Here is a 15,699-nt window from a genome sequence, read left to right on the forward strand (position 1 = left end):
GATGACCGGCGTTGTCAAACAGATCGAGACGCAGGAAAGCTCTACGGCGCTAGGGGTGCGGAGGACAACCGAGTAGAGAGGATATTCTCCCTTGCCTCTGGAAACCATGAGACAAACCAAGGGGAAAAAAAGCAAAACGCTTGTCATATGGTGGAAACATAGAGTTGCTGGCTGGCCGATCGACCGCATTGGTCGTGATGGCTGGGACTTGACAAGATGAATCAATGGACTGAATCAAAACAAAGATCTTATACACAAGGTGTAGCTGGGGGGTTGCCGTTGTTATTCGTTAGCTGTGAGTGTTCTTTCCCAGCTCCGTTCAACGGCGCTCCGGTCCCAGCCAATATGGCTCACTACCTGATATTCACCTCCACTTCGTCTTCGTCCTCCAAGCCGACATCTTGAACCGTGGCCTCAGGCTCTAGCCGGTCGCCGTCGAAAACCAGCCATGGAGTCTTGCCGTCGTCCAACTTCTTGGTCGCCGCATAGCCGCGCATAATCTTTCCCACGGTCGTATGTGGCCGCACCCGTAGCTGCAAGGGCTCATGGGCCTTGCTGACGAGCCGGATGACAATGGAGCCTGCTGTGTCGCGATCATCCGTTTGCGCACGCGAAGAAACAGCTGCCTCCTCACTACTATCTGGATCTTCGTCGGCAGAAGCTCGATTCTGCCGCTGCTCTTTCTGCCTCAGCTTTTCTTCGTAGATCTCTGGGGTCACAGCTTCAAGCAAGATGTTCCCACTGCTCGGATCATCCTCTTCCTCCTCATCACCATCATCCTCGCTATCGTCACCCTCATCCAAGCCGGTACTTTGCTGCCGATGGTCCTTTTTCAGCTTCTTGATGATGCCTCGCATGGTGGTAGAGTCAAAAAGTCTCGTCCCTCGCCACGTGAAGAAGACTTTCCTGGAAACGGAATCGTCGAGCTGCCACCTCTTGCACCAGTATTCCCTGACCTGTCTGAGTGACTGCGACGCTTTACGTCTGACAATCAGCGGATTCGTGTTTGGGATGTCTGATTGTATGAGTATCTTGACCTGAGGATCGTCCTCCTGCTCAGATGCAGGCGTCGCCCGGCCAAAATCTTGACCCGAACTGGCTGAAACCGGTCGGCTTTGGCTTTGTTCAGTCGACAGACCTCTTGGGATGGTGGGAGCAGACGAAGTCGATGTGAGTGGGCTTTGCGCTCTGTCTAGATCAAGGCCCAATCGCTGTAGGCGAATCTTTTCGCGAGCCTTTTGCTTCAAGTCCCGTAGGTATTCATCTTCTTCGTCAGATTCGTCGTCGTCCACTGGAAGGCTCGCTGTCGGTCTGGTAGGAGCAGTCTTCTTAGGCTTTGACGGAGTCAGCATCACCAGCGCGTCATCTTCATCCTCGTCTACTGCGATACTGGCGACAGCAGAAGTTGCGTGGTGCCCTGTCCGCGGCGAACGAGAAGACCTCGTGGGCGATCGACTCAACGACCCAGTTTCGAGTGTCATATCCTTCCATGGAGTGCTGCGTGTCACAGGCCTATCTCGCCCTCGACGGCTTTTATCACTTGCTCTCCTCCTCGAGGCAACTCCGGTATCCGACCCACTGCCCGACGCTGCCTCGTTGTCTTTTTCCACAGAGATTCTTCTCCTCTTTGTGGACGGGCTGACACTCTTGCCCTTGTCCGCGTGCAACTTGGCTTTGGCCGCCTTTCTCTCCCGTTTCGCTTGTTCGGCTTGTACAATGTCATCGTAGGCTACGTTTCGTCCGAAAACAGAGCCGTCGTCCTCAATCTTGGACGAGGACGCCGCTGGGGCGGCCCATGCGGGCTTGGTGAACAGGGACCGCTTGACACCTGTATTCATGTCTGGTGCGTGAGTAATGATAGCCGTGTCTTCGTGGTTGCGCACGCGCCCGAGGAATTTGGAATATTTGGGACGAGGGGGGAGCGTGTCGCGCAACTGCGTTGGAGAACTGGAGCACCTTACCCAGGCATCTCCTAAAGTACTGTAACTGCAGTATTACTCCTTCCTCCGTGCAAATTAACCTATTAATCAGTGCAAGGCTTCTATGACTCCATACTACCTTGAGTATAATAAGTTCGGGGCCTTCGAGAGCAACCCTCGTGCCCAAACTCGACAACTTTCTAATACTAATCTGGTTAGCGCACCGACTCCACTCCACCAGGAAAATTCTTTTACTTGAATTAAAGTACCCGAAATTCGCCCAACAATTGATCCAAAGATCAATTCGTTCCAACCCTCGATGGTGTAGTTGGATATCACATTCGGCTGTAATGGAAATTGTTACCGAAAGGTCACCGGATCAACGCCGGTTCGAGGGAATCTCAACTTTTTTTGCCCAATTCTGTGCCGCATTGAGACAGATACAGTGTTTAACTACGTACCTATAAGTTCAACAGTTATTTTTGTTAACATTGAGTCTTCGTTTTTAATCCCCTTTCCTGTAAACAGTTGAATCAAACCCATCGGCTTCAGCGGAACTGGTATGCCGGAGCTCGTCGCTCCTCGACAGCTCTTAGGTAGGTAAGATCCCGAGTTGAGTCAGAGATTCGGCGAGAACTGCATACGTCATGGGGTGACAAGAACCGTGCATTTGCGACCTCGACGAGAACTCATTGTCTACAAGAGTGAGATAGTCTACAGATTGTCCTGCGAGCGGGCAGAGTGGTTGCGGGGGCATATAGGGCCACAGCAACGGAGGCCCTAGAGGCAGAGCTCGGCGTCGAACAGTTAGACCTGTACACCGATATACTCGCCTACCTAGCGACGGCTAGGGCGATAAGATCAAAGACGCGACAAAGCATCGAAGGAAGGACCGCGGCGATTCTTCGAGCCGGAGCCGGAGGAAGAAGAGGAAGGACTCCGCAGCCAAAGACTCCGCAGCCAAATAGTCCCTTTCAAAACGTAATTGGGAACAACACTTGGGACTCTCTAGCCGCGATGCTCAACACAAGACAAGGTTCTGGCCATGGACCTGCTGGCACAATACAGGAACTACAGAGAGATGGGGGAGGAGGGCGACGAAGGAGAGAAGGCAACGAGGGATGAAGAGGAAGAGACGGAGAGGGAGGGAGAGAGCGAAGAAGAGCGGGTGTAAGCAAGGAGGAATAGGGAATAGAGAACCGTTTTCATAGGCCTACGAAGGGTGAGTTACTGGACGTTAAAAGGAATCATAATACTCATACTTACACAGCAGGCCATCCTATGCCGCCGTGACGGGCAAGTTCATTGTTAGTCCACTCCCAGAGCTCATCAACGAGCTTCAGGTCGGCTGCGGCACCCTTGAACATCCTGATCTTTCCGACTGGCTGGTAGTACTGTCCGGATTTCACTCCTGTCGCTCCACCAAGCGGCGCTGTGGCACACCACAGCTGCGATTTTGCGCCCTGATCGACGTTGACCGCGGTGGCCCACACCACTGGTTTCAACAGCATGGTCATCAGCCCGCCCGCGCCTTTGCCCCAGATGTCAGATTTGACGACACCGGGGTGCACCGCAGTTGCCGAAATCTCCGGGTACAGCTGGGAGAGTTTGCGGATGAAAAGCACGTTGGCCAGTTTTGAGTGAGCGTAAAGGCTCAGCGGACCATACGCGTTCGGCTGGCGCATGGCGTTCAGTGCGAGGCCCCCTTTCGGGAGCACAGGATCAGAAAACGCCGCATCGGACGCCGTGGCGACAATGCGGACATCGGCTTTCGGGTCCGATCGCCGCGTTTGTAACATCTTGGGCAGGAGCAACTGCGTGAGAAGAGCGTGGCCCATGTGGTTGACCGCAAACTGGAACTCGTAGCCTTCTGGGCTGAGGGCCGGCGCGGTGCCAGCCACGCCGGCGTTGAGGAAGAGGAGATCGAGACGGTGTTCCCGTTGGTTGAAGTCGGCCGCGCATTTCTTGACACTGTCTAGAGATGCTAGGTCTAAATCCAGCACGTCGATTCTGTCGTACCGACACGCGCTTTTCAACTCGGCAGCGGCAGCCTCGGCAGCGGAGCGGCGACGTGCACACAGATAGATGCGTGCGGGATCGTGCAGGGCGATGGCGTGAATGGTTGCTTTTCCGATCCCAGCGTTGCCCCCGGTCACCAGGACGACCTTTCCCTTTAGGTCTGGGATATCTTTGGCAGGCTCGAATTTGACTCTTGCCATTCTCCAAGGCCACACGTCTCGTCTTGACAATACAACCAAGGAGGGGGAGGGGGAGGGGGAGGGGGGAAGCGAAGTTCTGATGGTGCTATGGATATGTAGTCTAGAACAAGGCTTGCTCACTGCTCGTGGAAGTGGCTATCTGGTTGCCAGACACCAAGCACTGGCACATCCCCTCGCTTTATATAGACGCCTGACCTACTCTGTATGATTGATTTCCACGGTGGTTGCTTGGGCGCCAGTATCGACTGGACGACCGTTGCGGCAAAAGTTGACCGGCCCTTGGATATAACAATTACTGTGTTTGGATGGATGGACATCTTATTAAGCCGAGTCCGAGTTGGCGAGGCATTGCCGGTGACGGCATTGGGCGCGGAGGGTCGGGGTTAAGAGGGGTCGGAATGTTGCTTGCCAGCCTCCTGAGCTAACACAGATGAAAGAGAGCACAGAGGCCCTAGATGCCAGCCCTCCGGTCGTATGAGAAAGGATCTGTATGGCAGACTCGTGCTGGCACCGAACTGAGCGCCTGCGGCAGTCGCTGCGGTGGAACTGGCACGCTGCCGCGTTCATTCTTGGAATTTGCGCGGTAATCGGACCGCGATAGTTTTGAGGCTATTCATCTCCAGCGATCCCATCGTTTCTGTGAGGCCCACGAAGAAGCTGACGTGGGATCACGGCGCCTACGGAGGCGGTCAGGGCCAGCTTCGACACATTGTTGCTGGAGTCTTATAGTGCTTTCGACCGGTACTTCTGCATGTTTGGGGGCATTCTTATGAAGACTGGAGAATTGTCGGAGTAGGATATAGTATCTCTCTCTACGGAGTATGTTAATATTAATGGGGGATTGGAGCTCTCACTGGAGTGGTCCGTGTCGCTGAAATAAGGCTCGTCCGGCTGCACTGACGTTGTGTAGCGCCAAGTGACAGTTTAGTGAGCCAAACTCCCTCTTCTGATGTATGCAGTCAGCGCCTTACAGCTTGCCATAACTCCTTGTCAGTGATCCTGTATTCCTCCTAAGTCGATTCGCGCCTATCTCTCTCGTCGACTACCTCAACACCTTCAAAAATGGAGAATCACAATGCGAACGACTCCAAAGACCCGGCGAGTTTCCTGTCCTCGATTATCGGCGTGCCCGTCACCGTCAAGCTCAATTCCGGTGTGGTGTATAAAGGCGAATTGCAGTCTGTGGATGGGTACATGAACATCGCGCTGGAAAAGTGCACAGAATTTGTGAATGGGCAGTTACGACGGAACTACGGTGACGCTTTTGTGAGAGGAAACAATGGTAAGAGATTCGATGTTTTCTTGTTTCAAGATTCTAGGAATTTCGAGGGCCCTTCGAGGACAGGATCACACACAGAGCATGAACGAACGATAACGGCTGACGTCTTGTTTGAATGTAGTGCTTTATATTGCAAGCGAGTGAGGACGGGTGGGAAAGCAATATCAAGTTGAATGTCAAGGGTTGAAAAGAGACAGGCAGTTCCCCTGCAGGATAAAACAGTGGGACGTTGAGCACAGCGGTGGAAATCCCGGATGCTCTTGGAAGACTTCTGATCATCTCGCTGTCCTCACTCCCTGAGGGAGGTTTCTGAGGGACACACCGATGAGGCTCAGTGGCTGGCAAACTGCCGAGGGAGGGCCGCTCGCTCCGCGGGGATGCTCGTAGATGCCGAATTGTTGTTGAGCAAAGCAGTTTCACATGGAGGGTCTAACCACCGCTCTTGGGCGGCTCAGCAGATACCTTGCTCGTCCAGAAGAATACAGTACGGCCATGCACAGCGATGCGCCCAGATTCATCGGTCTCAGTTTCCCCAGAATTGACGCTCTCGATGAATGTCTTTCTCACTTTCTCTAGCCCTTGACCCTCGAGAATGGCAAGCTGGCTTAACGTCCTTAATCGGCTCCAGATTGTCTCTCTAGGCAGTCTCGTCTCGAAGTCGACTGAGCCTTCTCTTAACGGCAAATTGAACAACAGAGTACTACTGTTGCTTTGATCGTCGAAGACTTTGCGCCACTTCTGATGCCGGAATCGTGGAGAGTTATCGTCAAACGTCCATATTATGTCGCGCATTGTGCGCTCCCAGCCAGGGTGGATTGCCCACGATCTCGGTGAATTATCTGTTTTCCCCCACCATGTCAGAGTAGAGGCCTAACCTTTGCCATTGGATGCAGCCTACAATCTTCGATGTTCCAAATGAGGCCAAAAGTGCCCGATGGCTGCAATATTCGGGCTATCTCCTTCAGAGCGTCCACGTTGGCAAACCTTGGGAAGAGATCAGATGTGTGCTTCTTGGAGGGCAATAAATACAGCTTACCAATGAAATGACTACAGCCGATCAGAATTGTAGCTGACACTGGGGACATGTCCTAGACTTACCTGTGCTGTTATCACGCACGCGAAACTTCCATCCGGAATGTTTGACATGGCGTCGGCCGTCCCCTTGACGACTCTAACTCGGGGAAGGGATTTTTCTTCCAACTGTTCGCGCATCGCATCATGAGGCTCAATGGCTACAACATCGTACCCCTCGGGTCTTCTGGCAAGGATCTCCGTGAACTTACCCGTGCCAGCCGCAAGGTCTACAACTTTAGCACCTTTGACGCCGGCTATGCCCAGGCCGTCAAGTAGTTGCTCAACGGCTTCCGCTGGATACGATGGTCGGTAGGCATCATAGGCGCGGGCAGAAGCGAAGCCAGTCTGAGCCGGCTCAGCAATGTGAGGCTCTGGCATGATGGCAGCGGACACTGATACCAATCTGTATTACCAAAGTCTGAAGCTGCCTCGAGACTATGGGTACAGAGGTATATTTCTGCAGAGCTCGACGGTGACATGATACACGCCATCTCGCGCGAATCAGCGGAAGCCGTGGTGGGTATTGAGCTGACTCGCTCGTCCTTTATTCTCCCCGCACCCGTGCGTTGACGTGCTGAGTCGGGCTGCAAAGAAAAAAAAGTTGAATGCTGGCAACACCTCATCCTACTGGTGTTAGGACGAACAGCATAGCCATAAGACATCCCAGGGCGCCAATTTCTGGGCCTCAATAGCTACTATCCTCGCTGGCCTCGGAGTGCTGCGACACTATGGTTTTGCAAGCCATCCAGTATGAGCCGGCATCCGCCTCCTCGCCTCCTACCCTACGCATCCTAGACCAACTTCTTCTGCCGCACAGGACGGCCTATGAGGCAATTGCCAACTGCGAGGAGGCCCATGCTGCCATCAAGCAGATGAAAGTGCGCGGGGCGCCTGCCATTGCGATTGTGGCAGCGCTCGCGCTGGCCGTCGAGATTGGAGTCGCAGCCGTGACCGGCAAGTTGGCTACATCACCAGACGAGGTCAGGGAGCAAATCAGTCAGCGGTTGGACTATTTGAAGACAAGTCGGCCAACAGCAGTCAATCTTGGAGATGCGGTGGGAAAATTGAAGATTGTCGCCAAAAAGGCTGCGCTGCAGTCTGGAGCAACTGCGGGTTCGGTTGCGCAGGCATATATTGTGGCCGCAGAACGAATGCTGGTCGACGACGTGTCTGACAACAAAGCTATTGGTGAGCACGGGGCCCGGTGGATTGAAGAGAACACAGCAGCGGGAAGACAGAGGAGAGGAGACAAGACTTGTGGATTGCAAGTCCTCACACACTGCAACACCGGGTAAGTCTGCAAGGTGGGATTGCTTATGCCTGTGGCACATTGTTGACACATGCGCAGGTCCTTGGCAACCGCAGGCTATGGCACTGCATTGGGTGTCATCCGATCCCTGAAAGCCGCTGACATGCTCACTCGGGCTTATTGCACAGAAACTCGGCCATACAATCAGGGGTCGCGATTGACCGCATATGAACTCGTCCACGACGAGGTTCCCGCGACCCTGATCACCGACTCGATGGCATGTGCACTGCTGGCAAGAGAAGGAAATCGCCTGGCAGCAATTGTAGTGGGAGCAGACCGGGTTGCTGCCAACGGAGATACAGCAAACAAGATCGGAACATACTCTCTTGCGGTGCTTGCCCGGCACCACGGTGTCAAATTTCTGGTTGCGGCCCCCCGGACCACAATTGACCTGACCACAGCATCGGGGAAAGATATCGTTATCGAAGAACGGGCGCCAGAAGAAGTTACGAGAATCAAGGGCCCGAAAGTCACGGTGGACGGAGAGGTACAGGTTGACGAGGCTGCCCAGGTCATCTCCATTGCAGCTACTGGGATTGACGTTTGGAATCCTGCTTTCGACGTGACTCCAGCCGAACTGATCGATGGAGTGATCACCGAAGTCGGCGTGGTGGAGAAGACTGCTGGGAAATTTGACTTTCAACCGATATTCCAACATCCGTCTTGACCCAGGATGGCCAGCATTATCCCGCGGCGGCGGTCACAGGCTTTTTGAGTGTCAGGTTTGCACGCTACAAGGATCTCCAACATTGGTAGAACATCCCCCAAACTAGTTTGCACTGCTGGGAACACCTCCATTCTATTCAGTAACCCAGACCAGTCGATTCGGTGGTGGCAGTAGGGCTGATGCATGTTGTGTCTTCCGGCTGGGCTCCTTTGCGGCCGTCGAGCTCGCTCCACCAGGGAATCGCTCGGCTAACGGCAAAATGCGCTATTTTGGCTTGGACACATCCGACGACGGAACTTTCCTTTGCTGGCCTGGGTTTGGACTGTCCTCGATACTAGCCAGGAGCTGTTCAATCCTGCATTCAATACTGTCGAGCTTGGACTCAAGTGCTGAAGCAGTCCTCTCGCCGCTGTGCAATCAACGGTTAGAGCGACCGCGACCAGTGGGGAGGGGATATAGAGGGACAAGTCTGTACCGAGCAAGTTCTTGAAACGCCTTGTCGGAAAATAGGTCAGCGCAAGAGCCAGGAGAGTGGAGGCTTCATCACCGGTGCGGCGGTGTCTAGTATCTACACACCTTTGCCATTTCGGAGTTCAGGAGCTGAGGATTGGCGTTAGCATTGTCCTGCAGCTGGACTGATTGGGCGTCCGCTTCCTGGGTGCCGGGATCGCGTTGCGCCATTGCACAGATACTCAGTGGGGTCCTGGATGCCAGATGTCACTGGCTTTTCAGGGCTGGGTCAAATAATAATGATAGCAGACAACAGTACCATGATACTGTGCAACGGGAAAGGTGACGGATGCAGCAGGCTTTGGGACTGGGGCGCAGGTGGGAATCTGGAGTGGACAGGATAGACGAGGGAAGAAAGTGATGGAAAAGATTACTGTGGATTAGTCTTCGATTTGAGTTCAAAGGACATGGGAGAATTAGTGGACAATGGCGCTAGAGAGCGAGGCGAGGTGGATTCGGTTGGGATTTGCCGTTGGATGAAACTGGATCTGCGATGGAGGTTTAGCCCGGTTGGGTCTAGCCCCGGATAAGCTTCCCAGTTGGTGTAGAGTTGGGACAGTCAAAATTTGGTCGAAGGCATTTCAGAGTAGATTTACTGGATACTACGGGTGAGTCGTGGTGACTGCTATCCCGCAGTAGATAGCTTTGGGAGCTTGACCTAGAAGGGAAATATTCCCCTACCGGGATATGCCGCCACTAACACATCCAATCTTCGATCTCCGTACACTTCACAGTATTACAAAGTACGCCATAAGGTACGGATACGGACACGGACACGGATATTTTTTAGGTACCTAGAATGGGCTGATATCAGGTCCTATTTGCTATTGCCCATGTTAGTAGGCGGTTCGCCTTCATTTCTCTCTCGGAGCTCGGAGCACCAGCACAGTCTGTACAGAGTACGGATATGCTGTACTCCCTCCAGTATTTCCTCCTCCTCATCCACCCTCGTCGCTCGCCGTCACTAAGCTGGACCCTGCGCAACTTCAAGGGCATTAGGACTTTGGACCCTGCCTCCGCCCTACTTGAAGCCAGGAGCCTGGGACGTGGCTTAGGAGGTCAGAAAGTGGACTTGTTACCTGACCCTAGGTTCAACTCTACTCTGTCAAGTCTCAACCTTACTTCGTACCCGCCGTCCTCACCTCCTCATTCGGTTACATTATTTTTATTAAGTTGTCTTGCATTTGACAGAATTACTGGATCGGCTGTCAGCAGTTCAACTGAGCGGCCAATTACTCTCCCGCCATCGACCACCGGCGAAACTACTACCGAGTCTCATACCGCTTTACTGCTCGTTACCTTCAGCATCTGGGTCCTATAGAATTGGACAGCCTGGATGATCAGAGGGGCGTGATCTTTCCGGGGTAAGAAACTCATCCTCTGACGGGAATGGTGCCGTTTTATCGCGACAGATAGGTGGTCACGTCTCGAGAGTCTACGCTAAGCCCACAGACTGCCCGGAGTTCCAATTCCGCTCATGTATGACCGTGGCTACAGGGAGAACCCTCCCAAAGCCCACTAGCAGAAAGCCAAGTACTCTTACCGTACTCCGTACGGAGTACTCTGTACAGTATACACCGAAAGCTACCCGGAGACACAGGTCGCAGCAAGTTTTACCGAACTATGTACCCTCGCAAGGCCCCCCTAAACGAAACGACTCGACCGAAACTACAGTACATATATTAGCTAAAACGGGGCCGATCTAATTAACGCTAGAGCGCTTTCTTCCGGTGGATGCAGCTTGTCGTAGCGAGCTAAGGAGTTGGAGTTTCTCAGTTGCAACAAATCCAATCTTCCGCTTGCGAGATTTGGATAAGAGAAGAGCACGCCGACCCCATCGTTGTTTTCTTCTGGCTCCCGTCGCTGTCGCTGTCGCTGGCCACAAGGCCGTGGGTCGGAGTTCCAATCTTTTTTTTGGGCGTGCATCGAGGTGGAAACGTCTTTGACTTGGCTTCGACTAGTCGGATCGGGCGTTTGCAGAGGAATCTCATGTTGACCAAAACAGACTCTCCAGTTTTCTAGGTGCAATTCCCGTGCTACCGAGATCGTGTTCTTGGGCTGCAATCGACGTCAGCAAGTCTGATGGAAATGTGATGGAGAATGCCCTGGGCGTCGGAACTAACGGGACAATTCAACGGTCCAGCGCAGCCACTCACATGCTCACGAATGCCTCCTTTGTCCCTAAGTCGGCGCCAGATCGACCGGCTGGGCTGCATTCCTGTCACGCCCCCTGCCACCAATGCCTCTAAATCGTCAATTCAACCCTCAAAAAGCCAACAAGGCTTCTTTTCTCCAGTATCGTGCCCACCGGACCTGAGCTCGGAAAATTGTATTTACTGTTTGGAACTGCTCCATGGTCTCAGGGACACTGGAGGGATCAGGACCAAGAGATGGCGGCTTTTCCTTGCCGTTGGAACGTGGAAGGCCGTCGAGTGGCGCACTGGACAGGGAGCCTCGGGGATTTCGAGAGCAAGGCGCGGACCAACAGGATTTGACGACACGATGACTCCGTATATACATATGTGTAACCGATCTCGCATCTGAGACTGGCGCCCTACAGTATCCCAGATGGCAAGATGCCGATATCTTCTTACATGGAAGCGAACGCCTCCGTTCAATGGTGTGACCCGTCAGCGCAGGAACATTTTGAACACCCAGGACCACTCATAACACCCTCCAAGGGCTTCAAGGGCTCCATGAGGCTATGGCTGCAGCGATGTCAGTGCGGAACTCGTGTGGCTCGGTTACGCTGTCGGGAAACTAAGGATGGATCCTGAATTGTGTTGCAACTTACTAGGGGAGGCCCATGGGTCACGACGTACCGGGCTTAACCAAAAGGGCCTCATGAGGAATAGGGTCTGGCTCTCTGGTCCAACCCCGTCCATCGTCCCCCCCAGCGGGATCCCACGCCAGTTGTTGCTCCTCGCTAGCCGGCGAATGACGGCAGACCAGGCGGGCGGCGTCGCTCCTTGCATCACCTCACTGTCGGCGTCTCCACGTCCACAATGACACCTGACTTGGCTTCTTTTTCCTAACATCACCTCTCCTTGCCATGAACAGCCTATAGATTTGCATTGCCGAACCATTTCTTGATCCCTTTTCCATCTTCCGTACATAGGCGCTTGCCGCCACTTTACTTTTTTATTCTCAGATCATTGTCGAGGCTGTTGGGCGGTGGACTTTGTGTGAAATCGGTTTGCGACGTGATCACCGATTCCTCGATTCCTCGATTCCTCACATCCCATCGATCCGCTCGACGCGTGGTCAGCCCGACTGTCTTATCGTCTTGGAAGTTTTGCACACTCTCCACGGCGCGGTCGAACACCCCCTTTCAGGTCAACCAAACTCACCGGCCGATACGTGCCTGGTCATCGCAGGGGCCCGATCAGCATTGCTTCCCATTCGCCTCAACCCCACCTATCACGCTGTTGTGGGCTTGTGGGTTAAGGCAGATCTCGAGGACCCTGAAAGCTGGACTCCCGGTAGCTGCCCTCATCAGGCCGGCTATCCCATCAGAAGCGAGCGAGCTCAAAGGTGCCCTCGTCCTCCTTCCAGAAGACTCCCTCCCTTGGTCTTCAGGCTGTGCACCGCGCGTTGTCTCGCTCCAAGATCACGCCGGACTTCATCCCCCAACTTTTTTGTCTTGCGGCTGGTGACATCGCCACCGCCAGTGTACGGGACTGTCCACCATCAGAATTGTCGTGTCGTCGACACTCAAAAACGAGTAACCAGCGAACGCGTCCTTGACCGAGACCCGGTCACGTCTATCCCTCATCGCTCCCACATGCAACAACAGCCGGTCCATCTCGCGATCGGTCGTATAGCTTTCGTGGCGGCGCGACCTGATTGATCGGCTTTTCTCTTGAGACTCCTTCACGCCTCGGCCACGTTCTATTCCGATGATAAACCGGGTGCGCTTGAATGACCGATCTCGCCCCCCATCTCGAGCGTCTGGGCCTTGAGCAGTACCTCGATGCCTTTGTAGGCGAGGGCTTCGACACCTGGGAGACCTTGACAGACATTCAAGAAAGTGACTTGTGAGTAACTGGTCGGCCTCTCGAGCAGAGAACAAACACTCACATGGTCTAGTGACGTCCTCAATGTCAAACTTGGCCATCGCCGGGTGAGTCTCTCTGTGAATCCATTGGCTCTGCGTGTATCGCTAACGGTAGATGAAGAAACTCCAGCGGGCCATCGCCGACTACAGAGGCATCTCTTACGAACGTCTGGTCGGGTCTCCAGCCCAGGAAGGGCCACCAGACACCGGTAGAGCTCCCGAGAGCAGTGCGACTCCTGCCATTGCGACCGAACGGGGCCCTGGACCTGTCCCTGAGACGAAGAGGAAGTATAGGCGGCATCCCAAACCCGACGAAAACGCCCCCGAGCGGCCCCCTTCTGCCTACGTGATCTTCTCCAACAAGGTGCGCGAAGAGGTGAAGGATCAGAACCTCTCTTTTACACAGATCGCCAAGCTAGTGGGCGACCGATGGCAAAAGCTGGATCCTGCGGGCAAGGAGCCATTCGAGACACAGGCAAACGCCGCCAAAGAGAGATACAACATCCAGCTGTCAACATACCGGAAGACTGAGGCGTACAAGGAATACATGCAGTATCTGGCAGACTTCAAGAGCAAGCATGGGCAAACGTCCGAGCAGAAGAGACCCAAACTGGATCCAGAATCTAGCGGAAGCATCATCTCCGCCAGGTCGCTGGAAAGCAATCCCGAAGTTGCTTCCCAGCTTTCCAGCCATGTCAGAGGAGGTTCGATGGGGTCCATGGCCTCCTCGCCGTTCATCGGGGGTGGGAGGCAGCCCACTCCCTCCGGGGCTTCGATGCCGTCGCGGCCACAGCTTGCCTCCTCTCGCAGCGGCTCACCTCCCCCACTCCAGCAGGGTCGAGAGTTCTATCGTCCGAGTCTGCCCTCGCGTCACAGCTCACTCTCGGACGAATCATCTACAGTACGCAGTGATCTTCCAGAACCTCTAGTGCGGACTGCAACTCTGTCGCTAGGGGTTACCCCGTCGTCTTCGGGAACACCACCTCTACAGCCAGGGCCGCCAGGCGCCTTATCTCTGGATTCTTCAGGATCTCCTGATCTACCTGAACGATCGAGGCTTTTGTATGGTGTGCAGCAACAACACCAACAGGCTCAACCCCAACTCCAACCGCAACACCAACCCCAACTCCAACACCAACACCAGCACCAACACCAGCCGCAGCAACATTCGGCTCTTTCGACCGTGCCTGGCATCGGCAGCGCTCAGCCTGCACCAAGCGTGCCCTTCCCACCCACCTTCCCCTCCCCGACCATGCCAGAAAGACCATGGGGGAGCCGCCCCTCTGACATTCGCGGATACTTGGAGACCCCAGCGGGTGGACCGTCATCTCTATCTTATTCTCCTGTCGGGATCCCGCAACCAAATCCCGCCCAGCTACCACCCTTCTTCCCGCCAGACCGTCTCCCCGAGTACTCTCCCGGGGCATATCTGAGGACACTCCCACCTCCTCGAAGTCGGTCGACCGGACATCCTGCCCTGAGAGAGTCTGGATCGCCGGTGCTGACCAGCGCCTTGACATTGCGCAGGCCTGGGCAAGAAGAGATTCGGGCTGTACTTGAGAGGTCGGAGAACGATGCGGCCAACGCGCTAGCCGGGCTGGCTGCAACACCCGTGTCTCGCCCTGACACGACCAAACCTCTTAGCTATTCACTACCCCCACGATCTGCGCCTTAGCTGAAGAATGGCTCGGCTCTGATATGACTTCTGTACGATGAAACGAAAAGACTATAAAAGGCGCTATACTACCTCGCACGGTTTGCGAGCAGGATGTGGTATAATTTCTTCCATGGAGCCTCGGTTCTGCGGGTACTAGATGCATGGCATGTACAGCGCAAATTTGATATTCATAACTCTACCTTCAGTCTCCCCGGAACCCACATTCCGTGGCCTATTGCATTATCTGCCTTCTTAACTGTCCGGACATATCCATTTCTCTTTCGTCGAAAGCCTGAGCGTGGAAGGCCTGTAAGAGGGCCCGGGGTTTGCCTTCGGCCTTGATCGGGGTTGACGACTATGAGGTATAATCCCAGCATGGCACTGGTCGGCATTCCAAGAGGTTCAGAGAGGGATGACAGGCCTGCAGAGGGAATTAGCCTTGACGCGTCCACAATGTAACGATGGCGCAAGAGAGCACCGGCTACCTGCCTGGTCTGGGGGAAATTACAAGGACTCCATCCTCTTCCGGTCGATCTGCGGCGGGAAGCAGTCAGGATCGAGAGGTCGCATTTTGGCCAGGATCCGTCTGCCAGGGAGCCTGATCTGGAATGCCGAATGGGAGCCTCATTTCGCCAGTCACGAATGGAGGTTGCATGGGCATTTGTTCAGTACAAAGGGGCATTCGCTTCTACGTAGCAGTAGTAGTAGCGTGCCTCGGGTTGCAGCCAATCAGCAACGGCCGTGGCACTTTCTTCTTCCAACATCATCTTATCACTTCCCAATCATCCTTCTCTGTCCTCTGTTCAGGGCCCTTGTCTCTGTCGACTGCACAGATTCGATTCCCGCTTGTTTGATGCGGTTCATGATCCCTTGTTCCATGCAGTTCGGAGAAGCTTCTCCCGCAAGGCCCATGTCAATTTCTTTGAAGCGCCAGGGTAGGGTGGGATGGAGCCGTCTCCCAGCTTTAAGTTGCATCAACATCCAATCCAGCGGCCAGACGGACTCTTG

General features: G+C 54.3%; 6 protein-coding genes across 6 annotated transcripts; 3 read left to right on the forward strand and 3 right to left on the reverse strand.

The window, feature by feature from the left end:
- Positions 1 to 353: 353 nt before the first annotated feature.
- A1O3_08772 (uncharacterized protein) lies at positions 354 to 1,838 on the reverse strand (the record flags this gene model as incomplete). Its single annotated transcript, XM_007738869.1, has 1 exon — positions 354 to 1,838. One exon carries the CDS (start codon positions 1,836 to 1,838, stop codon positions 354 to 356), a length of 1,485 nt encoding a protein of 494 aa, XP_007737059.1.
- A 1,343-nt stretch (positions 1,839 to 3,181) lies between these two features.
- A1O3_08774 (uncharacterized protein) lies at positions 3,182 to 4,138 on the reverse strand (the record flags this gene model as incomplete). Its single annotated transcript, XM_007738870.1, has 1 exon — positions 3,182 to 4,138. One exon carries the CDS (start codon positions 4,136 to 4,138, stop codon positions 3,182 to 3,184), a length of 957 nt encoding a protein of 318 aa, XP_007737060.1.
- Positions 4,139 to 5,200: 1,062 nt separating this feature from the next.
- Positions 5,201 to 5,513, forward strand: A1O3_08775 (U6 snRNA-associated Sm-like protein LSm6; the record flags this gene model as incomplete). Its single annotated transcript, XM_007738871.1, has 2 exons — positions 5,201 to 5,420; positions 5,458 to 5,513. 2 exons carry the CDS (start codon positions 5,201 to 5,203, stop codon positions 5,511 to 5,513), a joined length of 276 nt encoding a protein of 91 aa, XP_007737061.1.
- Positions 5,514 to 5,846: 333 nt separating this feature from the next.
- Positions 5,847 to 6,869, reverse strand: A1O3_08776 (uncharacterized protein; the record flags this gene model as incomplete). The annotated part of the gene is made up of 3 exons (XM_007738872.1): positions 5,847 to 6,256; positions 6,316 to 6,424; positions 6,516 to 6,869. The coding sequence occupies 3 exons, from the start codon at positions 6,867 to 6,869 to the stop codon at positions 5,847 to 5,849; spliced, it is 873 nt and encodes a 290-aa protein (XP_007737062.1).
- Positions 6,870 to 7,219: 350 nt separating this feature from the next.
- Positions 7,220 to 8,467, forward strand: A1O3_08777 (S-methyl-5-thioribose-1-phosphate isomerase; the record flags this gene model as incomplete). The annotated part of the gene is made up of 2 exons (XM_007738873.1): positions 7,220 to 7,782; positions 7,840 to 8,467. 2 exons carry the CDS (start codon positions 7,220 to 7,222, stop codon positions 8,465 to 8,467), a joined length of 1,191 nt encoding a protein of 396 aa, XP_007737063.1.
- Positions 8,468 to 12,898: 4,431 nt separating this feature from the next.
- A1O3_08778 (uncharacterized protein) lies at positions 12,899 to 14,709 on the forward strand (the record flags this gene model as incomplete). The annotated part of the gene is made up of 3 exons (XM_007738874.1): positions 12,899 to 13,014; positions 13,067 to 13,100; positions 13,156 to 14,709. 3 exons carry the CDS (start codon positions 12,899 to 12,901, stop codon positions 14,707 to 14,709), a joined length of 1,704 nt encoding a protein of 567 aa, XP_007737064.1.
- Between the last annotated feature and the right edge of the window lie 990 nt (positions 14,710 to 15,699).

This window comes from Capronia epimyces, assembly GCF_000585565.1.
Source record: "Capronia epimyces CBS 606.96 chromosome Unknown aczIQ-supercont1.8, whole genome shotgun sequence".
In the NCBI taxonomy this organism is placed as follows: Eukaryota; Fungi; Ascomycota; class Eurotiomycetes; order Chaetothyriales; family Herpotrichiellaceae; genus Capronia; species Capronia epimyces.